The following is a 24,824-nucleotide window of genomic DNA, read 5'->3' on the forward strand; positions in this document are numbered from 1 at the left end:
GGACAAACAGCGGGTGAGCGCCCATCGCCAGCCACGCCCCGCAGTGGCCCCGGGTCCGGGCCGCAGGCGCGTCCCAGCACCCCAGGCGCGCCCAGGTTCGCCTCCACCGATGGGCGGGCGCGTCCGCGGTCCTCCCGCAGTCTTTCCACAGCGGCTTTACTGAAGCGCAGCCCGCGCGCCGCGAGCCTCGACCCATCCGTGTGCTCAGCGCCTCCACCGAGCGGCGCGGACACCACCTGTCTGCCGCCCGGACACCCGCACCCCTTCCGGGCTCCCCTCCCGCAGGCAGCGGCTCATCCGCGTCCTGCGTCCTTCTCCCGCGTGTCCCGTGCCGACGCTTCCTGTAGGGCAGCGCCGCGCAGCCTCTGGTGTCTGCTTCTTGCAAGGAGCGGGCTTCCCTTGTGGCTCAGCTGGTAAAGAATCCGCCTGCAACGCGGGAGACCTGGGTTCCACCCCTGGGTTGGGAAGATCCCCTGGAGAAGGCAAAGGCTACCCACTCCAGTGTTCTGGCCTGGAGAATCCCGTGGGCTGTGTAGTCCGTGAGGTCGCAAAGAGTCCCACACGACTGGGCGACTGTCACTTTTTGCCGCCCTTCTCGCCCCGAGCATGCCCACCCCAGGCGCGCCAGCAGGCAGCGGTAGGTGACGCGCTCCCTGGTACCCCTGAAGTCTGCTCTAAGGACAGGGAACGCGCTTGCGCTTTCATTCATCAGCTGGGGAACCTTCGGGTTCTTTCCGCTTTGGGGCCGATGTGAGGAACGCTGCTGTGAACAGCCGTGTACAAGCCTGCGTGTGAACATGGGTTCTTCCTCCTGGCTGACCGGTGGGTGGCCCTGCGCTAACTGTGCAGGAGCCGCGGACCGTGTCCCCGCCGGCCGGCTTGGTGTCCGTGCTCACCGTCTTCTACCGCAATGAGCGCTGTCTGCCTTCGGCCGCCCTGCACCGTGAGGAGGTTCCTGCCGGTTGGGTCTGCGTTTCCTGCCGCGGAGCTACGCCGACCCCTTCTCCCGGGCTGTGTGTTCGGCGGGGAAGGTCCGCCTAGACCTCTCCCTGCCCTGGGGGGTTTGCTGTGGCTCCGCAGAGGGGCTCCCCAGGGCTGCACCCCGTGTCTGACGTCAGTTTCCCTGCAGCTCCCTTTTTCGCTGGTCACTGAAACCCCTTTTGAATCTGATCCTTTTGACGCTGCCGGGGCGCCTGGTTTCACACACAGCGTGGATCCAGGCCTTTCCCTGGCCTCCCCTGCCTTCCCTCCTCACTCAGGACTCTCCCAGGAGCATGTGGTCTCGTCACATTCTGATTTGCCCACAGAACAAGGCCTAGTTTCCTCACCTCGAGGGCAGCTGTACAAACGTTAGAAGTCGCAGTGTCCTGCCTCTGACACGTCATCAAAATTTCAAGGACAAACAGTAATTTCCCACGAGGGTCTGACTCGGCGCGGCTTTCACTGTGCGCTCCGGGTGGGGTGCGGGGCCGCAAGCTCTCAGAATCTCGGGCTTCCCGTTCTCCACGTGCCCCTCCCTCGGGGCACAGTATCGGGCCAGGGGTACGTGCCTGGGGACCCAGCTAAGACGTGCAGCCACCACTGAACCTACAACGGTGGTTCAGACTCCCAAGGCTGCTGTCTGTTTCTACCAATGATGATGCTGGGGCTCAGCCTACAGCACAGATCTGGGGGCAGCGAGCCTGGATCCGGAACCCGCTGCTCTGCGTGCTGCTCTCCTTTCTCACGTAGGAAGCTCGGCCAATCACTTGACGTTTTGACAGTTGGTTTTCCTCTGTTACAGGAGATTGACCACTATCTGTCACATTGCGTTTATTTCTAAAATGATGTAACTGTGCTGTGCTTAGTCACTCAGTCGTGTGCGACTCTTTGCAAGTCCATGGACTGCAGCCCACCAGGCTCCTCTGTCCATGGGGATTCACCAGGCAATACTGGAGTGGGCTGCCCTTCTCCAGGGGCTCTTCCCGACTCAGGGATCGAGCCCAGGTCTCCCACGTTGCAGGCGGATTCTTTACCAGCTGAGCCACCAGGGATGTAACTATAGTTGTCATCAAAATGTTTAATTCCATCCAGCTGGCTGAAATCAACTGCTTTTCCTTTAGAGGAAGAAAAGATTCACAAGGGAGAGAAGGAGGGGAGGAGACAAGACGCCTCCACAGCAAACGGCCCTCTAGCACTTCTGCACAAACTGGGCGCGAGGCTCAATCTCAAGTTCAGCTGAACTCCCGCTGAGCAGGCTGCCTCGGAACGCCTGGGGTCCCAGCGCGGGGCTGGACAGCCTCTGAGAGGCTCATCAACCTGCCAGAAGCACCGGCTCCCTATGTGTGAAGGCAGCTTCTGCTCGAAGGGCCTTCTGTTACGGTCGGTGGAGAGGCGGGTGGAGGCCCCGCAGGCCCTCCGGGTGAGTGACCGTCAAGCCAGTGAGCTCTGGGACCGACTGCGATGAACAGCCTGTGGGGTCCTGTGTGCTCTCAGCCAAGTTAAGGTGAAGAGGGAGAGAGGGTTTTAGCAGGCAGACTGAAATAATAGAAACGCCAGCTCTCCCAAGTCACACCGGGTCCCGTGAGGGACAGCGGGGGCCCTGGTGTCGGGGACTGTGCACCCTGCCGCCGGGTGCCCAGGCCAGCATGGGCTGGGGACAGGGAGCGTCCTCACGGTCACCCCCCGCCTGCGGCTTCACATCCTGACTGAGCGAGCGAGCAGAGGGCGCTGGCCCCTGGCTCGGATCCCGCTTCTGCTCTCAGTGGCCTTTGCCCTAATGGGTCGTCTAACTCCAAGTGCAGTGGGGGTGGCCGTGGCACCCAGCACAGACGTGGAGGGGCTCCCGCTTCCTCACGGCTAGCCCCCGGCCCGCTCACACCAGTGATGTCGCTCTCTTTACCATCTCACACCTGCGCCTCCTGTAAGACTCGGGGACCCGGGCACAAGCCCTGGGGCAGCGATCTGGTGGGCTCTGTGCACTCGCACCTCTGAGTCAATAAGATTCTGGGACAGTTCTCAAAGCCCTGTTTTGAAGGTGTTTTAAACTTCAATTCAACAGACCTATGACCTGAGGTTTCCTAAGATAACACTGAGTAATCGTTAAGACAGCAGTTGCCCAAATCAGGAGATTAGCAACTGAAAAGCAGGAGAACTGGCCAGGCTCCAGCCACCATCAGCAGCATCACCAGCATCACCACCATCACAGCCACCACCGCTGCTGTGTGCTGAGCTCTGGACCACGTTCTACATTCTGGGGTGGGGGGTGGTGGGGGGTGGAACGCCTCAAACATGGGCCTGTCTTCAAACAGCTTGCCGACTGAAATGGAGTCAAGTCACAGACTTGGTAGTGGAAAGAGTATCAAAGAGGTTTGGTGACAGGCAGTTTGGAAGGCAGTAGTCATCCTGAGCTGGGGAAACCACGGCCGCTTCCTGGAGCCACAGTCCGCGTTGCTTCCCTGCCTGGACGTCTCCCCTTGCCCTGAGCCATGCTGGGGCCGGGGTCCTGGAGCCGAACGTCGGGCTACTTCCTCCCACGGAAGTCCGCCGGCCCCAGTCCCAGATCACTCAATTACGAGTTCAGCCTGCCAGAGCCTGCAGGCTCTCGGGTGCCACATGCCAGCTGACGCTGAGTGAAGGAGATTTTCATGTATACACTGGTCACTCACGCTCGTCAGATATTCTCTTGTGCCAAGCATCCAAAACAAATTAGGAAGCCCAAATTGGGCCATCTTTTGACCGCATAACAAACATTTCCTCTAGTTTGTCTCACAGCCTGAAGGCAGCATTGACAAGCACGCTGATCAAGACACATTTGCTGCGGGCGTGACGAAGCAAGGAGCGGTGGCGGTGTCCACAGGCTGCCTAACGAGGGCCCCACAGTGCCACCGGCGGCGGCAAGTCTGGGGGCTGCAGGGGGGCCTCAGAACCTCCACTTCCAGAGCATGAACGGGGTGCCTGCCCTGCCTGCTTGCGCTTAGGCCACAGAGGGCAGTGCTGGCCAGGCGCTCCTGGTCTCTCAGCACAGTGGAGCGGCTGCAGCGCCCCACACTTCAGGCTCCAGTTGCCCTGCCCACTCCCCACGCTGGCAGCCGGAAGATGTTATTCCTACTGACAGCGCTGTCACCAGGGCAGGCGTCCTCCGTCCAGAGCCTCACGCTGGCCCCTCTCTGACCACGGCAGTGCTGTCACCAGGGCAGGCGTCCTCCGTCTGGAGCCTCACACTGGCCTCTCTCTCCCCACGGCAGCACTATGACCAGGGCAGGCATCCTCCGTCCAGAGCCTCACGCTGGCCCCTGTCTGACCATGGTGCCTGTGCTGTCTCTGCTATCAGCTTCTAGAGCTCACGAAATCTGAGGTTGAAGGGGTGTTAAGTTCCAAACCACAGGGGTGACGATTTCCGCAGGAGGCTTACAGCAATGCGAAGCCTGGGTGTTCAGTTCCGAACATCTGGCCATGATGTCACATTAAGTAGCTTGGAACTGGTCTCGAAGACCACTTATGACAGGAAGCGTGTGTGGTGTCCCCTCGACCCCAGCCCTCCCTCACCTCTGCTCCAGCACACTCTCCTCCCGCTCTGTCCTCCGCAGCTGCACCCACGGCCTCACGCCTGCGGTCAGAAGGCCCAGGGGATGCTCCAAAGCAGGCAGCCGCCGGCTCCTGTGCGCCCGGGTCAGCCCGAGGCGGGTGGCATGCGTGCTCCGCCTGGAGGACTACGACGGTCGCAGCATGGGTGGCATTTTCCAACTGCCAGGGCCAGGCCGGGCTTTGACTTGACGTGTTTCCCTTCTTTCTGACCTTCTCAGCCACCCTTGTGTAGAGACACAGTTCAGTTCAGTCACTCAGTCGTGTCCAATTCTCTGTGACCCCATGAATCGCAGCACGCCAGGCCTCCCTGTCCATCACCAACTCCCGGGGTTCACTCAGACTCACGTCCATCGAGTCACTGATGCCATCCAGCCATCTCATCCTCTGTCGTCCCCTTCTCCCCCTGCCCCCAATCCCTCCCAGCATCAGAGTCTTTTCCAAGGAGTCAACTCTTCGCATGAGATGCCAAAGTACAGGAGTTTCAGCTTTAGCATCATTCCTTCCAAAGAACACCCAGGACTCATCTCCTTCAGAATGGACTGGTTGGATCTCCTTGCAGTCCAAGGGACTCTCAAGAGTCTTCTCCAACACCACAGTTCAAAAGCATCAATTTTTTGGCGCTCAGCCTTCTTCACAGTCCAACTCTCACATCCACACACGACCACAGGAAAAACCATAGCCTTGACTAGACGGACCTTAGAGACACCACTAGCCTCATTTCCTGGATTAGGAGACAAGCTCTCCGGGGAGGAGGGGCCCAGCTGGGATCTGGCCCCAGGCCTGGCTTCAGGCGGGGCCCCAGGGAAGTGGCCCCACCGGCAGGCTGCCTGCTGGAAAATGCAGAACTGCGCTCAGCTGGGTCTGGAGGAGGCAACTTGGGGACCTCGCTTTGGCTTAAAAAATTAACATGTGAAAGCTGGACAACAGCTCCAGGCCCGAGTTCCTGTGCTTCCCACCTAATTGCAGTTTTCCTCCGAGGTTTGTGCTCTGGCCATCATGTATTTTCCTTCCACGTAAGCTAAAAACCTCACAGTCCGTGTTAATTATTTTGCCTTAAACATCCAATTGTTTTTGTCCAGAAATTTACAAATATTATGTGGGTTTCTCATTCCTGGCTACTTGCCAATTTACTATTTCTGGTTCTTTTCTTCCCCTTAGCAGATACTGGCGTCTCTGCGTCAACTTTCTTTAAGCTGAGGAATGTCTTTCAGCGCATCCGAGGCACGAGTGTTGCAGACTCGAGTGCTTCCCGCTCCCCTACAGTTGTGAACAGTGCAGAATCCAAGGCGACGGGGTTTTGTGCCCTTTCTGTTGGTTCCACTGTTGTCTGGTCTGCTAACGAGACGTGAGACATCGTCCTTATCAACAGCCCCTGGATGTAAGGCATCTGTTTACCTGAGGATACCGCTAAGATTTTCTCTTTATCTTTGGTTTTCCCCCAATTGCTTATGATATGCCTAGATTTTGTTTTCTCTGTATTTATCCTGCCTGAGGCTCAGCCAGTCTCCTGCATCTATGTTTTGATTAGCTTTATCAGTTTTTGGAAAAACACCAGCCACTACTACTTCTTTAACCATTTCTTCTGCTTCCTCTCTCCCATGTAGGATTCCAACCGTGCAGGTTAGAGTACTTGGCGCTGTGCCCCGTGTCTGGGTGCTTTGTTCCATTTCACACTCTTTTTCTGTATTTTTTCTTTTATTTTTGACCATGTCTACTGACCTGACTTGAAATTCACTGATTCTTCTCTCCACGTGGCTAGTCTATCATTAAGCTTCTCAAATGAGTCCTTCACCTCTGAGCTTCCTTTAATTTCTAGCATTTCCATTTGGTTCTTTTTTACTGTTCCCATCTCTCTGCTGCAATTTCCCATTTGTTCATTTATGTTTTTTCACCTTTCCTACTCAATCCTTAAACATATTTATCTTACTTATTAAGATGTCCTTTTCTAATAATTCCAGCACCTGAGTCATATCTGGGTCTCCTCCTATCCACTCTTTACTCTCTCGACCAGAGTGGCGTTTTGCTGTCCTTCATGGGTCTCCCGACTTTTGATTGCATGTCGGATCAGTCATACATAATTGGGATTGTACGTTTGATTATTGCATGAATGAGCAATGGAGACCAAAGCAAATCATATTTAACCCGTCTTCTCTCCGTCCGAGTCCGTGGAATCTGTCACTGAAATGGTGTGGACTTTGTAGCCGAGTCGGTCAGATTCGGTCACTCCTGCCCACAGTAATGCTGAGGGTAGGCTCAGGCTCAGGTCCAAGCTGGAGTCAGCCTCGAGCGCTGCCTCGCGCTTTGCAGTCAGCCGCCAGCTTTCTGAACCTGGAGCTCTCTCTGATTCACAGCCCCACATGACATGTGCAAGACACTTCTTTTCCTGGCTTTCTGCACTCTACACATCAATCTTTCTCCACCACGTTGCCTCGTCCAAAACTTTCAAGGGGTGAGGTGTGCTCAGCAGGGCTTGGCGCCCCTTGGAAGGACGTCTCCCAGCTCCCGTCTCGGGCACTCGGCGCTCTGTGCAGCCTGACTCTGGGCTCTACCCTCATACTAGTCTCCACTGAAAACGGCTCCTTAAAAACCTCAGCTGCATTCTCCCCCGCTTCCCCCCATGGTTCCTGCCTCCAGGGAAGTCTCTGTGGTCTCTTCTTCCCTAGAAGGATCTCCTCCCTTTCTGAATTTAGTTCATTCAGGGCTCTTTGTATTAGCTCTGTGGGCTTTTTCCTTTAAGGCTATGGTTTAGCAGCTCACCTGGCCTGTTCCTATTGTCAGAGTGGACTGGGGTGGCCTCTTGACGTTCTGCCCTTCGAGATGATCCAAACATCTTCAACTGCTGACTTCTGGGTGTTTGTCCAACACCCATCCTCTGGGAAGCCCCTGACCCCATGTGCCCTTCCGGCTCAAGTTCAGCCAGTCATTAGTACTAAACAACACAGTTCGGCACCATAAATTCAGAGCTCTTCTCTGACGATCATGACAGCTACATGCTTGATGACATACACGGAAAAGGTGATTCCTAAAGTAATCCACCGGAAACTGGTTGCATCACCAGTGTCGAAAGCTTACGCTTCCAACTGAGACATGTCATCAGCTGACGGGTGGGGAGATCGGCCAGCGCTGCCCAAAGCCCTGGCCGGGTCTGCACAAACGCTTCTCACACCCGAGTCCATGTCAGCTCATCGGAGAGATGACCAGGGCTTTCTCCTCAGTTAAACCCTGGACACAGAAGATAATTTCTAGACTTTTGCACCTTTTTTAACATAATGAGAAGCATCTATCTCACACAGAATAAAAACGCCTGAGCCAGAAGCCAATGTTGAGAAGCCGCTATCTCAACACAGCATAAAAATACCTGAGCCCTAAGCTGCCGAGTGCTCCTTTTCTGAACCATCCTTGTGACCATCATGCTCAAACAGCCGCACGGTGAGACGAGCACAGAATCCGTTCTTCAAACTGGGCGCTTCTGAGAGGCGAACGGCTCGCTGGATTGCAAGGAGCAGCAGCACACCCAGCCCGGCCCAGGCAGGACCCCAGGGCCTCATTTTCGGCTGGGACTCTCAAAGCCCGGCCCCGGCAGGGCCCCAGGGCCTCATTCCCGGCTGGGACTCTCAAAGCCCGGCCCAGGCAGGGCCCCAGGGCCTCATTCCCGGCTGGGACTCTCAAAGACCGCAGAAGCCAGACCTGCTGGCAGGTGGCAGCTGCTGAAGGAGGCTGGACAGGACCGCGGTGTGTCGGCAGCCGTGTGTCCTGAGACAGAGAGAGGCCTGGGGCACAGGCGTCGTCTCGTGGGCAGCCCAGGGCAGCAGGGCGCAGCCTTTGGAGGAATGACTGGTGCCAGCAGAGAGCAGTGGCTCCCCCTCGATGGGGCAGGTGCCAGACAGCCCGCCCGGCTCTGGGCCCTCTGAGCTGGGGTGGGCACTGAGGCTCTGCGGGCATCCCAGGGTCAGAGCCTGGGCCCCGAGAGGTGGGCAGAGCTGAGCCCGCACTCCTGGGCATCGCCAGGGCCCCTCCCAGAGGACCAAGGCCCCACCTCCCATTCCCCACTGGGCCACCATCACCCCTAACCCCAGTCTCCTGGGCGCTGACAGCCACCCGGGGCCCAGGGGGCAAGGCTGCCCCACGTGTGTTTCCAAGTCTGGTGCCAGACAGAGCTCACGCCATAGAGTGCCCAAACCTGAATGAGAAATGGGCCGGCGGGCTTAGGACTGACCACCACGGGCGGCCATCGCCGCCCAGCTGAGCAGCCGCCAGCCCGCCTGGGACCTGGGCTCAAGGCTTCATTCGGCGCCACCAACATCTCATCAGGAAGGCCCGTCCAACTGCTTCACGGGGAGACTTCACCGGAACGCCTTCCGCTCAGACTTCTCCCTCGCCTGTCGCTGACCGAGTGCCTCGTCCCCGCCTTCTCGCCGCGTGCACTCCACGCGGGTCGCTCGTTACCAACTGCTCATGCCCGCTGCCCAGGCACCCGCCCCGGGGTCCCCACGACGGAGTCGGGATGCCCACGGCCGGAGCCGAGGCTGGGCTGGTAAAGACTCGCCGGGCCACTGGAGGGAGCCCCAGACGATTTCTGTTTTACATTCTCAAATCCCCAGCATCGAGAGAGCGAGGAGCGAGGCTGGCTTTCTGCTGTGAGAGGAGACGGAGTCCGTCCTGCCGGCGGTGTGCCGGGCAGCGGCCTCGCCCCTGGGTGCTGGGCGGGCGGGGGCACAAATCAGATTTTCTTCGTGAGCAGGCCACGCCCCTGTGAGTCTCTCATGGAGCCAAGCACACCTTTGAGCATCCAGCAGATGGCTTTCAGACTTGACCTGGTTTCCGTTTTGCCTCTAAAACAGGGATGACTACTTCTAGAAACTACAATGAACTGAGCCCTGGGCTGAGAGCTTCATCCTCCCACTGATGTCCAGACCATCACTGCCCAACGGCAGGACCCGGGAGGACAGAGAAAGGGAGCGGCCTCCCAAGGCAGCACAGCACCAGCGGAGGAGCCGCAGCGTCGGAACCCCGGGCATCTCTTGCGCTGCCCTCTGCCGGCCGCCAGGACAGGGTCCTGGCATCGATGCAGCCCCATGGTACCCAGCTCGGTGTCTGCTTCACAGAAAGTGCAAGGTGGAAAACCCGAGTTTAACATTAAAATACACAGTGTGGTGCTCGCCTCAGCAGCGCCGCATGCGTGCTACATCCCTTCAGTCGTGTCTGGCTCTGTGCGACCCTATGGACAGCAGCCCTTCAGGCTCCGCTGTCCACGGGATTCTCCAGGCAAGAATGCTGGAGTGGGCTGCCACATCCACCAAATAAACAGCGTCAGTGCAGCCGGGTCAGCAGGGATACGGCCTGCGCTGAGGAGCTTGCAGAAGGCTCACAGGAGAGCTTTCAAACCCCCCACCCTGCCCCGCTCAGGCGGCTCCCTGGAGCAGGGGGCCAAGGGCTGGAGTGGGGATGCAGACCCTCCCTCTTTGTGCGATTCCCCTCCGGGGCCTGCGCTCGGCCGCCCCGTGCTCCACACGGCCGCCCTGCACGGGCCCCAGAGCCCAAAGCCGGGAGGGGTCTGAGAACCGGGCTGAGAACCGGGCTGACGCGGGCCGCTCGGGCTGCAGAACCTGGGGAACCGAGTCAGCGCCCCTTCTCCAGGAGCTACGAGCAGGCTGCGGAAAGGGGCGTGTTTGCCACCAACACCCAGGGCACAGCGTGGCAGAGGGACACAGCTTGGCGGAGCAACCCAACCCGCCCCGGGGTTCTGGCGCGCGGCCTGGGGCAGGCCACCAGGGGGCTGGGGAGTGACCTGACCAAACCTGGGGGTGTTCATCCGCCTTCCGGGCAGCCTCTGGGTCAGACCCAAGGCTGAGTTCTGCAGGCGGCAGGAGTGCGGCTGTCACATACCCCGCCCTCCCGAGCACGCGGACCTGGGTGCTGCCCCCAGAGCCCCTCCTCGGCATGCGTGAGGGCCCCGGACGCCACCTCTAGGCCCTGCTCCCCCAGGCAAGTGAACAGCTGGCAGTGCCGCTTTAACCGGCTGTCATGAAAGCACACCTCCTTTCCCATCCAGAAGGTTACGAGACTGCTCGATGCATTTGTAAACTGTTCTTTTCCATGGGCTTCGAGTCCCAGAGGTCTCCAGAGCAGACTGGCCCCGCTGCAGAAGGAACTCCCACCCGAGGGCCTGACAGCTGGCACACAGGACGCCCCGAAGGAGCGGTGCCCACGGACAGCTGTCAGGGGGCGCAGGAAGACAGGGGTGCACACAGGCCCTCCAGGGGGCGGGGAGGCCCCCCGTCCTTCCACCCCGCCCACCACTCGCCCGGGACATGGTGGGGAGAGCCCAGAGGGGCCGCAGGCACGGGAAACATCCCCTGTGTGCGCCTGGACAACGAAACACCCCGAGAACAGGGCCGCGAGGGTCACCGCCCCGACCCGAGGGCTGCGAGGCTCACCTGGGCAGGTGGCCTGTCCAGCTCCGGCCCTGGGAGGGCGTCGGCGGCGGCGGCTGCCTGGGACAGGGCCTCCAGGTAGGGCAGGTAGCGCTGCAGGGCCTCGGCCAGCACGCCACCCTCCAGGCTGAGGCTCCGCTCGTCTGGGACGCTCTGCTTCGAGCTCCTGGGAAGGAGAGGGAGGCGTCAGGCGGTCCTCAGGCACAGTGCTGGCTCTGCCCTCAGGGCCCACAGCGGGCAGGGGGGCAGCAGGGCTGTGCAGGCACTCAGGCACCAGGCCAGGCGGCGAGGGCTGGCAGCAAGGGCCCGACCCGCCGCTCACACCGCCCACGGTGGTGCCCTGTCTGCACCCAAGCCTGGTGCTGGGACACAGGTGAACCTGGTGAGCGAACCCTGACTTACTTTCTCAACAGCCGCCCCACCACTGGGGGCAGAGACAAGCCGGAATGGGGAGTCGGCCAGGACTTACTAAGTGCAGGGAGAACCTCAGCGGCAGAGAGGCTTCCCGGGCAGGGAGGGGAGACTGGCGAGCGCTGGGCCCGCCGCCCCCTGCTCTGGGCCTGTCTCCGTCAGCGGCCTCCCCTCCACTCCCCGCCGGGTGCCAAGGAGCAGGCACAGAGGGTGAGAAGGTCGTGCTCACCCACCTCCCGGAAGAGGGGAACACAGGGGTCCGCAGGGCATTGGCTTGCTAGTCAGCTGACGGGGAGATGACCCCGGGCCCTCCTGGCGCCCCAGTGTGACCACAAAAGGCAGGCAGCAATCCTGGGAAGCTGCCTGGAGGAAGGGACCTTGTTCGCGTGGGTTTTCTTGCTCTTTGCTCTCCTGAGAATCTGCATGGGGCCTCGGCCACAGTCAGCACTGGCAACAGTGTCCGCTGAACAAATGAGCTTGGAAACACGTGGTAGGCTCAGGTGACGCCGAGTTAGCGCAGAACCTGTGTCCCCACCGCTGACCTCGCAGAGGGCGCCTCTCCAGCACCAGGAAGGGCAGCCCTGTGACCAGACTCTGCTGTCACTGGGGGTGAGTTCAGGACAACCAGTGGTTGCCTGCGGTGAATGGCAGTGATGCAGGTCATGAACTTGGGAAAAAAAATGTCCTGTTTCCTTTTTCTTTAATGACAATGCATTTTAAAATCATGTAAAACACAGTACTCAGCCCCCGTTGGACTCGGACAACTGCAGACGCCGTCTGTGGGCACAGGAGTGGGCAGGCTCCGAGGGAGCCGCACACGGCTCACAGTGTGCTCTGCGGGAGCTCGGCAGCCGGGCGGCAACCGAGAGCCACAGACTGCGGCCGGAGGCCCCGGCGTCCTCGCAGCTGCCACGTGCGCTTGCCGCTCACACAACTAAACGCTGGGTTTCACCTGTGTTTGTTTCGCATTAACTGCCGGAAGTGCCCCAGAGATTGGAGGAGGCTAGCCCGGCCCCCAGCAGAGGCAGCACTCCCAGCCCGGGCCGAGGGTGAGTGCCTGTCTGCTGACTGCCTCATTTCTCCCGTCCTTCCCCTGGTGTTTGTGTTTGCAGAGACGTGGGTTTTCAGGAACAGCTGGATTTTCATGTTTACTTACAAATGCATCAAGTATGGTAAAAGTCGTGATACCTGCAGGAAAGGGTGGGCAGAAATGGGCCTGCGGCGCTCCCAGCCAGGCGCGGTGGGCGGCCGTCATGCGGGAAGGCCGTGGACACGGCGAGGGACAGAGAACGGGCTGCCTCTGTGCGCCCGGAGCTGAGAGCAGGGCTGGCCTCGCTCTGCAGCCAGAAGGCGGCCTGCAGCCTGTGTGCAGAAGAGACTGCCCGCTGCCTGGGTCTCCTGTGGGAGACCCGCGCCAGCCCCGGAGCCCCGAGGGTCAGGGCTCTGGAGCCTGTCATCACCACCGCCCCTTCTCCGAACTCCCCGGGACCAGAGCCTGCACAGCTCAGGCCCGACCGAGGGGAGCTCCCTGGGCACCCGGGCAGGATCTCGCTGGGCTCGAGGGCCCAGCCCCCTGCCCCCCGGCCTGGTGTCTTCTCAGACAGCAACCTGAAGAGGAGGGATCTGGCCGTCATCCAGGTGAGAGGGCGAGGCCTGGCACGTCGCTGGGTCTCACGACGACGCCAGCTCTGGTTGTGCCTGGAAGCCGCGGGCAGAGCCGAGCTGCTTCTATGAGCGCGTCTCGTGTGGGTGTCTAGGTGTGTGTGTATCTGTGTGTCTGTGTTCCTAGGTGTGTGTATGTATCTAAGTGTGTGTGCCTGTGTGTCTATGTGTCTGTGTGTGTGTGTGTGTCTGTGTGTGTGTGTGTATCTGTGTTCCCAAATGTGTACCTAAGTGTGTGTGCCTTTGTGTCTATGTGTCTGTGTGTGTGTCTGTGTGTGTGTATCTGTGTTCCCAAATGTGTATCTAAGTGTGTGTATCTGTGTAACTCTGTGTGTGTGTATCTGCGTGTGTGTCTGTGTTCATAAGTGTGTACATGTATGTAGCCATGTGTGTGTGTCTGTGTGTTTTGCAGGTGTTGGGTAAGGCTGTGTTACTAACAACCATATCCACTTTCAGTGACCAGGGAACAATGTTTTAAGTACTTTACTCCAAGCATGACTGTTACCTACACATGGTAACAAACATCTGTTACCTACATGTGGGTCTTTACTGTGGTTTAGACACAGTCAAGGAATGTTCCCTGGTGTCTGAGATGATACAGAATCTGCCTGAAGTGCAGGAGACCTGGGTTCCATCCCTGGGTCGGGAAGATCCCCTGGGGAAAGGGATGGCTCCCCACTGCAGTCTTCTTGCCTTGGAAGTCCCATGGACAGAGGGGCCTGGTGGGCTATAGTCCATAGGCTTGCAAGAGTCACACACAGACTGAGCGACTGACACTCTAGCAGTGCACAGGGTGCAGATGGGTGTGACTTCCCACTTGGGGTCACGGAGAACAGGCTCCTGGCCACTGTTTTCACAGGGAAAGTCTGGTTCTTAAGAACAGGCCACTGATGTGAGGGGCTCGATACCCACGTGTATTTCATACGAACTAGGACCTACAGAAAATCTCCACATTTGAGCTTAATTATCACAATTAACAAAACTGTCCTGTTGTTATTTCTGAAGCCTTTTCAAGTTACATTGGCTCAGACTTAATAGGATGTAAACGATCAGGAGCCACACGGTTCTTTGCGTCTCAAATCATGGCTATCGCTTACCTGACCACTTTTTAATGGATGAGATTTCATGCTCCGTGTTGTCAGCGTGATTTAACTGACGTCAGTTTACGTTTCTGGTCCTTTGTCTATTTCTCTCACTAATTGCTGATCAATGCAAATAGAACCGCCTCACAAATGTGCCTTTAAATGGTCTTATTCATCTTCCCGGGGGTCTGTGCTGGAGGACTGTTTGCGACACTCTAACAAGTAACAGCGACGGGCACAGCCGTCACCACGCTGAGACGTCGCAGGAATTAGCTTGCAGCCTGACTTCTGCCCTGTCATTCTCTTGAAGCAGATCAAAGCTTCGTAAGCGTCCGTTCTCTACCTCGGAAGACCAAGCGTGTCATCTCCACTGGTCACTTTCCCACCCCCTGCACTGACCTTCAGGCTCCAATAACACAGGCTGCTTTACGGTGTCCCCCAGTTTGCTACAGGAAAGACTCCGAATTATAAGTAGAATCGTTGCAAAGAGCACGCCACAGCCTGGCTCTCACTCCCTTTGTCCACAAGCCTAACCCATCTAACCATCATTTACTTTTGGAAATGGTTATTTCTAACCATTTTATTTTTCACGGAAGCAGAGCTCACAGCTCAGTCACGTCCTCTGAGGAACGAAGAGCCGGCAGGATTCTGGTCACTGAGATGACTCCTGTAGTCACCAAGTGCCACGAGGTCTTTCACCTGCTCCTTCCTTCTTTAGTCAACAGCTCTGGGCTGGACGCCCCCCGGGCACGGTCCATGCCAGCTGCCAGGGCCGGGCCGGGATGGAGGTGGGGCTCAGACCTGTCACTTCAAAACCTCCCTGGAGAGCCTAGGGACGACGGCCGCAGACTGAGTGTAAAGTGAGAGGCTCGGCTACAAACGCCAGAGGTGGTGGAAGCAGAGTCACGGTCATGGGGGAAGAAGGGCAGAGGAGTCAGGGGTCTCACGGAGATGCCCAGGGGCTCCAAAATGCCACGTGACACTGTTTGTAAAAGCCACCTGCCAGTCAGAGCATCCAAAGGGCAGGCTTTCAGAGGGTGAGTGAGGCAGCAGAACCCAGAGGACACAGGCACAGCAATACCAATCGTAGAAAAGTGGGGTCAAGACAAAGAGCAATAAAGACGGCAAGGCTCCATCTAACCACAGCAGGTGTGACGCCCACAGTGAGGAGGAGATGCCGGGAGCTGGGCTGGGTGCCAGACCCCCACGCGTGTGAAGCAAAATACAAATGGAAATAAGGCTTTTGCCTGAGACATTTCAATAAATCAAAATATAAATAAAGAATTTGACTCTGAGTAATTTATACATAGTTATAAATTTTATGTCTAACCATCTATAAAAATGTGCTCTTTAATAGTGGATACAAGGTTTTTAAGTATCCACTGAAAATTAATAAACATGTGGTATAAACTAGGCCACAAAGAAATCCCAAATTTCTAAAAAGAAAAAGCTGAACATGTCACATTCTCTGATGAAAATGCAGTAAAAGTAGACAGTAATTTAAAGTCTAAAGAAGACATGAGTAGGACGAAATGCGAGCCTGCACTTACTGCTCCCACAGGGTGCACAGCTACAGTGGCAGATAATCGAGAACACAGGCAAACGGGCCTGTCGACATCGCAGGACGACGCCAGAACCACGCTCGCAGGCGAACGCACAGCCGCAAGTGATGAAAAGATAAGGACAAAACTTTCAGCTCAAGAGCTTCATTAAAAAAAAACAAAACAGTAAATACGTCTAATGATAGTAGAAAGAGGAAAATCCAGGAGATAACTCTTTTTATAAACTGTGTTAAAGGGTAAAGATAGACGTGGATGGCAAAGTGTAATAACCACGCGTGCAATGAGCAAGTTTTAAGTGATAACACAGCACTGTGATCACACGAAGTCAACACAACTGGGAATCCCTGTGGAAAGGATGAGAGTGCTCTGCAGAAATGTGAAGGCTCCAAATTCACACAGTGAGACCTGTGAGCATATTTCACCAATGATCTGAGAAGACAGTGGGAGTGGTACGGGATTTAACCACACAGAAAGATCGTTTAAAATATATACTGGGCAGCAGACAATTCAACACTGAAGAAAATTTAGCAGGAGGTTTTCGAAAAGAAGGAACATTATTCCATGCATATCCATGTGCATCATTCCGCGTGTATGTTTCCTGACAAACACCGAGGGAGAGCCTGGGCGGCCAGGATTCCCGTGCTGGCTGCTGAGTCACCAGCAGATGCCCGACGGGACGCGCAGCATCTCCAGTAAGGGAGCCACTTGCAGAGACACCGCAGGACCAGGAGAACCGCAAGCTCACGGCGGAGAATGGCTGGGTCTAGGGAGGGAGGGCTTGAAGAGGCAGAGTGGGGGTCCGAGTGGCTGTGGCCTTGGCAGAAAGGTGGCTGTGCTGCCAGCCCTGCCTGCCAGCTGGGGGTGAGTCTACCCCAACCCGCCGAGCCTGAGGCCAACGCCTGCTGGTTGCCTGCTGGAGGCCAACGTCTCCTGGGGTGGAGTATGGTGGGGCAGCTATTGGGGAGCATCCCAGAGTGCCACCCCCGGCACAAGGCTCTGCCTTTAGAGCCAGACGGTTCGTTTATTCGGGTTCAACACCCTCGAGAAAGACATGATCCGTCTAGCCCAGGAGGCTATGAGCCCAGTTCCACTGGCGACCACACCTCGTTCACGGGCGGAACAGACCACAAATCTGCTTCTCCAGAACGGGGCACATGAAGAGCTACCAGCCTCACACAGAAGACTCCATATGGAAGAGAAACAGCCCAGGAACATACAGAAACACTTCTATACGGACACAGGTCGTGCACAGGAAGTTCATATAGAAAACTCCAACCTCTTCACATGTGTATTTTTAAACTTTTAATCTCACTTGTAATCTAAAAAGCCACGTTATTTTTCACAGCAAACGGGCAACTGTTTTAAATGACAACATCACCAGTGGTAAGAACGTGGCTACCTGGGTGTGGCCCTCGTCTGACTTCTCAGGCATTCTCTCTGGAAACTCTCTTTCTGTGAGGCGACCTGGCCTTCCCCACGCTCGGCACCTGTCCAGCCGGGGCAGCTGTTCTGCTCTGCCTCCTGGCGCTCCCGACCCCCCGCGCCGTGGCCTCCTCTGTGGCGTCTGAGGTTGCCTGGGACAGTGCAGCCCGCTCAGGAGCCTCGGCGCCAGCAGGAAGGCGCCGTGGGCTGTGTGAAGCGCCCACGTGTCGCTCAAAGACCAGCGCGAAGAGTGTGAACCCGCCCAGATGAAAATGGACAGCCTGACTGCTTTTTGAGTGTTATTTTTGCAGAACAGACTCCCGAGGCAGGTTCTCATTGATGAAGCTCAACAGACCAGTGAGGATGACAAGGCAGAGCTCCCACCTCCCCTCAAGACGCGCACAGCCTGGCCGGGGAGGGCCGCCGGTGCACGTGCTCTCACGTCTGGCGCGTTGACTCTGCGGGACCCGGCGGCCTGGCTGCCCCTCTGCTGGACGGACTGAGCAGGAAGGAGGAGGCCAATGCTTCTGCACTGGGATTTCTCTACCCGAGGCTGCGGGCAGACGGTGGGCTTCCCCGCTAAGCCGAAGGGGCGGTCCCTTCCCTGCTGTCTGACCTTGAGGAGCAGCCGCCCGTCAGCTTGGGGACGGCAGCCAGCTCCCGCACGCTGCCCATGGGCCGCCCCTCCCCTCCCCAGGCCGGTGTCCTCCTGCACAAGTGGGCAAAGCTTCCACACCCTCCGCACGTGTGCGGAGACGACGAGGTGGAACAATCCGGCTCTCACAGGCTGCTGTGCTGGGGGCCCGAACGCGGCTTCCATGGCTTAATTTGCTTTTTGTACTAAACTGAGCATAAATTCTTACTGGGAAATGAGAATTCTTGACCCTCCTGCTTTTAACCAAGGCTCTGGAGACGCAGACTCTCCAAGGGTCCCGGGAAGGGAGATAGACCCTTGGGCACGTCCGTTGTTGAGACCAATCCCTTGTGGGAGGGTCCCCCTCACACCCTCCCCGGGGGCCAGGACCCTGTGGTGGGGGGAGTCCCATCTTCCCCTTCCCCACATCCCAACTTCCGGAGCATCTACACCAGAGAGACGGGGCTCTTCGCTCCATGAAACAAGGAGAGGGCTGGTGGACATGGGCCAGGGAAGAGACACGAACAGGTCCGCTTTACCTGGCGGGGCTGGACGCCTCGGGGTGGCGCGGGTGGGTCTGGGGAAGGCTGGCGAGCTCCCGGGCCATCACACGCTGGGTGGAGTCATCCTGCCACGTGAGACCTGGGGAGAGAGTGGCAGGCACCGTGTTAGTGTGGAGGCTGAGCCGGAGGCCCTGCTGCGGTCCCCGAGCCACTGCTGGGGTGCTCTCCCGCAATCTCACCAATCAGCCAAGGCCCCTCTCTGCGGTTTCTTATGAGCTCTTCTCCTTATCAAACCCCAGCCCTCCGCCTAGACCAGAAACGTGGTGGGTGCTTTGCTATATGAACAACACAGGCGGGGCGGGGCCGGGCTGGACAGGAGGTGAGCGCCACGGTCAGCAGACAGACTCTGTTCACGGGGAAGACGCGACCCTTCTGCCTGGGGAGGCCTGGCCACAGGAGGTGCTCCTCACCCAACAGTGAGCCAGTGGCCAGTGCTCCGCGCCGCTCCACCTGCTCGCGGCTGCCACGTCCTGGCTGTTTGCTCCTCACAACCCTGACCTGCTTAAGAGCCACATGTTGGAAATGAAATAAGGGTTATTGTTACTATGAAAGCAATTATCATGGGGCTTAATGTACTGTATCTGGGAGCCAATTACGTTATATTTAATACTCAAATGTTATGACAAAGAGCTTTATAACAAGGGCGAAGTAGTTATGAAGGCAAAATCCATGTGCCTATGCATTAATTACATGCACTGCAGATCACATGATAATTATGCTCAGAATTACCAAATAACTCCCAAGAATAATTATTATGCAATTTGTACATTTTAGATCTTATGGTAACACTTTAGCACTTAGAACTACCCCGTGCAATTATCCATAATTATCTAATCACTAAATATCATGTAATTACAGAGATATATTTTTATGCCCTGTACAAAAACACATTACCAAAAACCTTCGCAACAGGACGGCTGTGCTTGTTTGCGTGTGTGTGTGAGCGGGGAGCAAGCAGGTCCACAGCTCGCTGAGAACACTTATTCTGGGCAGAATTAGAAGAACGTCTCGCACATAAGCTGCCTTCATGAACACACTTCAGTAATTTTCAAATGCAAACCTAACATTTTTTAAAATTTACGAACGGCAAGATTCAAACAGCTGGATCACTTCTAAGTCTCAGAAGCCCGTGGCCTTATCCTGAGCGGGAGCTGCAGGAAGTGCAGCCGTGGGCAGCTCAGCTTCTGCCCTGACAACTCGGGGGAGGTCGCTGCAGGGAGACCAGCCCCAGAGGCACAGCCGCCCTTGCTTCAGGATTACATACGCTTACTGTCAGCAAGCATGCTCCACGCGACAGGCACGGCGAGAAAGCACCCCACATGGAACGTGCTCGTGTGGCTGTCACTGGCCCGTTCCCCGAAGACCCACAAGCGAGAGCACATTTGCAACACAAGCGTAGTATCTAGCACCTCGGACCCGGAAAACAGGCCTGGTCTTATTCCCCAAAGTCTGGTCTCCGCGTTGACGTCCACCAGGAACAGAAAGAGTCAAGAGCACAGAAAGAACTTTTGGTGGAAAAAAGTTGAAGTTAAAATTTAAATAACAGAGCTTTGATAATATTTTTATCTGAAGAGCGCAGCAGCCTGAGTCATGCCAACTTTGGGGTCTGTATGGGCCAGAGAAGAGCGCTGAACCCCTAGCCCAGACCACTCAGCTGTCCTGGCATGGGCAGAAACGGGGTGCTTGGGTAGAGAGTCAGAGGAAGGCGCAGCTCCGGGGGCTGGGCGTCCCCGGGAGAGACCGTCCCCGTCTGGAAGACAATGAGACACGTGGGCCGCGCTCGCCCCTGCAGCACAGCCGGTCCCTGGAAAGCACACATGGGCAGCTGAGAGCACAGAAAGCAGACGGCCAGGGGCCAAGAAGCAGGTGCTGGGCCCCCGGGGCCTCCCTGGCTTGTGATCTCAGGCTTAGAGCTGAGTCACCAGCAGCCCGGGTGCCGGCCAGGCCCCAGTGAAGCCACCTCGCTCCCATGAGAGGGTCAGGAGAGGAGCCACTGAGCAGCTGCAGACAGAACAGCTCCACTCCCACCAAGCACCACAGAGGCCCACAGGGGGCCTGGGCGTCCTCCTCCTGCGGCCAGGGCCCCTGCCAGTGTCGGCAGAGCAGCTGACGGGGAGGGGTCTTTCCTCCCCACTGGGGGGTCACAGCTCCGCGGGCCCCAGTGGAGACCAAGCGGGGGCTCAGACTCCCACCGACCCCACTGCGCAGCAGTGAGGACAGGAGCTGGCCCTCAGGGGTCCGCAGAGCTCCGGGGGGCACCTGGGCTTCCACCTCCACCGGCAGCAACAGAGGCCCCACCCCACCTCAGCAGAGCAGTGCCAGGAAAAGGCAGCTACTGCACAAGTTTCAATGAAATGCGGAGTCTCATAATATAATCCCAAACGCCCAGGCTTCCACAGAAAACCACTCTCGCCAAAACCAAGGAAACCTCAAACTGAAAAAAAGACAGTCCGCAGACACCAACACTGAGAGGTTGGCCTTATCTGACAAAGATGTAACACAGCCACGATACAAATGCTTCAGGGAACAATCACGAACACTCTGCAAAACAAGTGAAAAGTGGGAATCCTCAGTAAAGAAATGAATATAAAAAGGACCAAGTGAAAATGTTGTAACTAAGAATACAACAACCAAAATATACAGCTCAGTGGACGCCCTTCATTGAAGGATGGAGGGGACAGAGAGACGAATCAGGGACCTGGAAGAGAGGACAATAAAAACCACCCAATGCCAGCAACAGAGAGAAGACAGTCTGAAAAACAAGGACCGAGCCTCTGGTTGTGGGGCTATAACGAAAGAACTAAGGTAATGTAGGAGTCCTGGGAGAAGAGGAGAAAGAAGGCAGGGCTGAAAATCTACTCAAAACATAATAATAATGGCTGAAAATTTCTCAGTTTTGGCAAGAGATAAACTTGAAGCTCCAATATCTTGGCCACCTGATGGAAAGGGCCAGTCATTTGAAAAGGCCCTGCTGCTGGGAAAGATTGAAGGCAGAAGGAAAAGGGGACGACGGAGGGTGAGATGGTTGGATGGCATCACCGACTCAGTGGACATGAGTTTGAGCAAGTTCTGGGAGACACTGAAGGACAAGGAAGCCTGGCGTGCTGCAGTCCATGGGGTCGGAGGGAGTTGGACCCGACTCAGTGACCGAACAGCAACATAAACCAAAAGAGCCCAGAAGCTGAGCACCCCAGGCAGGATGAGCCCCAATCGCCTCCAAGACACTGATAATTAAACTTCTGAGACCTGAATGCAAAGAAAAAAATATTGAACATAGTCAGAGAAACGATGCCTTAGCTACAAGGGGAACATAATTCAAATGACAGAGGATTTCTCATTAGAAACCAGGCTGCTGCTGCTGTCGCTGCTGCTGCTAAGTTGCTTCAGTCGTGTCCAACTCTGTGTGACCCCATAGACGGCAGCCCACCAGGCTCACCCCGAAACCAGGCAGGCCACGTCAAATCACATGACATTTTTCAAGAGCTAAAAGAAGAAGCTGTCAGTCCAGAATCCTGACAGACGGCCAATCCAGATGCCTGGCAAAAGTGCGGTTCAGGAATGACGGGGCAAAGAAGACATTCTCAGGTAAGTGAAAATGAGAGCCGACTTTACCAGCAGACCTGCCCCAAAAGTACTGCTGAAGGAACTTCCCTGAATAAGGTGATGGCAGAAGGAACCTTGGAGCATCCAGGGGAAAAGCATGGAAAGGAAAGACACGAGGAACTGTGATGAGCGTCCCTCTTCTGAGCTTTCTAAGGTATGTTGGACAGTTGAAGCAACACTATGATGCGCTCCTCAGTATATGCAGAGGAAATATTTAAAATAATTATAAAAAACAAGGGAACGAATCATAAAGGGAGGTAAGGGTTCTATACCCCACTCAAAATGGTAAAATTATGACACCAGTAAACGGTGAGACTTTTGTATATATAATGTACTATCTGTACCAGCCACTAAAAAGGTTAACAAGAGGCAGATCTACAGATACATTAAAATGGATTTGTAAAGACTATTAGCCTGAAGTAATGTAGGAAAAGAATACAGATAAAAGAGAACACATAGAAAACAAAAAATAGGACTTTAAGTCTTAATAAATCAATAATTACATTAAATATAAGTAAATAGGTTAAGCAAACCAATGAAGATAGACACTGAGTGGATTAAAAACGCATGACCCAACTATATTCTGTTTATAAGAAACTCACTCCAATATTTGAGTGGAAGTAAAAGGATAAAAAAACATATATCATTAATCAAAGAAAAATAGCACCAGTTATTGTAATAGCACATGAATTAGTCTTCAAAACAAACAAACTTACCAGGGACCCAGACATAATATAATGATGAAAGGGTACATTTGCCAAGAAGATACATCGATTCTAAGTGTATACACACCGAACACCAGAGCTGCAAATAGGAGAAGCAGAAACTCTCATCATCTCAATTACCCTCCTAAACATGTGCGTCTTCATCCAACTAAGGCGGACCATGTCCTGGAACACAAATAAAACTCAGCAAGACGAAAAGAACCAGAATCATTCAGAGTATGTTCTCCAGTCACAATGGAGTCAAACTGGAAATCAAAAACATAAACATAACAAGAAAAGTCTCCAAACACTTGCAACTTAAACAACACTTCTAACTAAGCCACAGGTCAAAAAGAATCCAAGGGGAAAATACACTGAACTGAGTGAACACGGAAACACAGCATACCAAAATCTGTGCTTGAAGCTGCACTGAGGGAAAGTTTAAGCACTAAATACCTAGATTAAAAAGACTCAAATCAATCATATAAATCCCCACATGAAGAAGCTAGAAAAAGGAGAGCAAAATAAACCCAAAGAAGGAAAGAGAAGGTATCAATAAAACTGCAATATAAAAATAGAGAAGTCAGTGAAAACAAAAGCTGCTTCCCTGAAAAGATCAGTGAAATTGGCAAACCTCTAGCAAGACTGACAACGAAAAAGGGAGAGCAGTCACGATGAACATCAGCAGTGAAACAGGGACAGCAGTACAGACCCTGCTGACCTCCAAGGCAACAGACAAGCCCCCCCCCCACACACAGAGCAACTGAGATCAAACGGACCGCCCCCCCCCACACACACACAGCAACTGAGATCAAACGGACCCATCCCTTGGAAACACAAACCACCACAACTCACCCAGTATGAAGCAGATCATTTGATAGCCCTATAATTACTAGAAAAATTGAATTCTTAATTTAAGACCTTCCCAAAAGAAATCTCCTAACCCAGATGATTTCCCTGGATAATTCTACCAAACATCTAAGGAAGAATCAGTATGAATTCTACAGAATCCCTTCTGGTAAATAGAAAAGGAGGAAAAAGTTTCCATTTAACTTTATGTAGCTAATATTAGGAGAAGGTGATGGCACCCCACTCCAGTCCTCTTGCCTGGCAAATCCCATGGATGGAGGAACCTGGTGGGCTGCAGTCCATGGGGTCACTAGGAGTTGGACACGACTGAGCGACTTCCCTTTCACTTTTCACTTTTCACTTTCATGCATTGGAGAAGGAAATGGCAACCCACTCCAGTGTTCTTGCCTGGAGAATCCCAGGGACGGGGCAGCCTGGTGTGCTGCTGTCTATGGGGTTGCACAGAGTCGGACACGACTAAAGCGACTTAGCAGCAGCAGCAGCAATAGCTAATATTAACCTGAATCAAAAGCAGACAAACACTGTACCACACAAAAAAAGAAACCTGCAGACTAACATCCTTCGTGAATATTGATATAAAGATCCATAAGATAAGATTAACATGCAAGATCCAGCAATATTAACATGCAACTCCATTACACAGCATGGAGTTTATTAAAGGGGTGCAAGACTGGTTTAATACGAAGTAAATCAGTTACTTCAGCACCTTTTTATGATGAATATTCATCCACTTGATACTGAACATCCATCCACTCAGGCCCTCAGCTGCCATTGTACCTAATGGTGAGAAACTAGACCCCTTCCCACTCGGATCAGGAACGAGGCGAGGACGTCCTCTCTCAGCACTGATCACAGCAGAGCTAAAGGTTCTCAGCAGGGCAATGGGGCAAGTCAAGGAAATACAAGGCACACACATGAAAAAGAAACAAAACTGTGCCTATTTCCAGATAACATAATTTTCCACATGGAAAATTCCAATGAATCTACCAAAAACTCCTAGAAGAATTGATGCTTTCAAACTGTGGTGCTGGAGAAGACTCTTGAGAGTCCCTTGGACAGCAAGGAGATCCAACCAGTCTATCCTAAAGGAAATCAGTCCTGAATATTCATTGGAAAGAATGACTGATGGTGAAGCTGAAACTCCAATACTTAGGTCACCTGATGTGAAGAGCCGACTTGTTGGAAAAGAACCTGATGCTGGGAAAGACTGAAGGCGGGAGGAGAGGGGGAGACAGAGGGTGAGGTGGTTGGAGGGCATCACTGACAACGGACATGAGTGTGAGCTCCGGGAGCTGGCGATGGACGGGGGAG

At 55.1% G+C, this 24,824-nt stretch overlaps 1 protein-coding gene across 3 annotated transcripts in view; it reads right to left on the reverse strand.

The window, feature by feature from the left end:
• PTPRN2 (protein tyrosine phosphatase receptor type N2) overlaps positions 1-24,824 on the reverse strand; it is a 602,297-nt gene that overhangs the window by 388,439 nt on the left and 189,034 nt on the right. For all 3 annotated transcript variants that reach the window (XM_070788511.1, XM_070788512.1, XM_070788513.1), the window contains 2 exons: positions 18,313-18,415; positions 11,004-11,166 (listed from right to left, as the gene is read on the reverse strand). In XM_070788511.1, coding sequence (XP_070644612.1) covers positions 11,004-11,166; positions 18,313-18,415 — 266 coding nt within the window. The remainder of the gene's footprint in view (positions 1-11,003; positions 11,167-18,312; positions 18,416-24,824) is intronic.

Source organism: Bos indicus, chromosome 4 (assembly GCF_029378745.1).
Source record: "Bos indicus isolate NIAB-ARS_2022 breed Sahiwal x Tharparkar chromosome 4, NIAB-ARS_B.indTharparkar_mat_pri_1.0, whole genome shotgun sequence".
NCBI lineage: Eukaryota > Metazoa > Chordata > Mammalia > Artiodactyla > Bovidae > Bos > Bos indicus.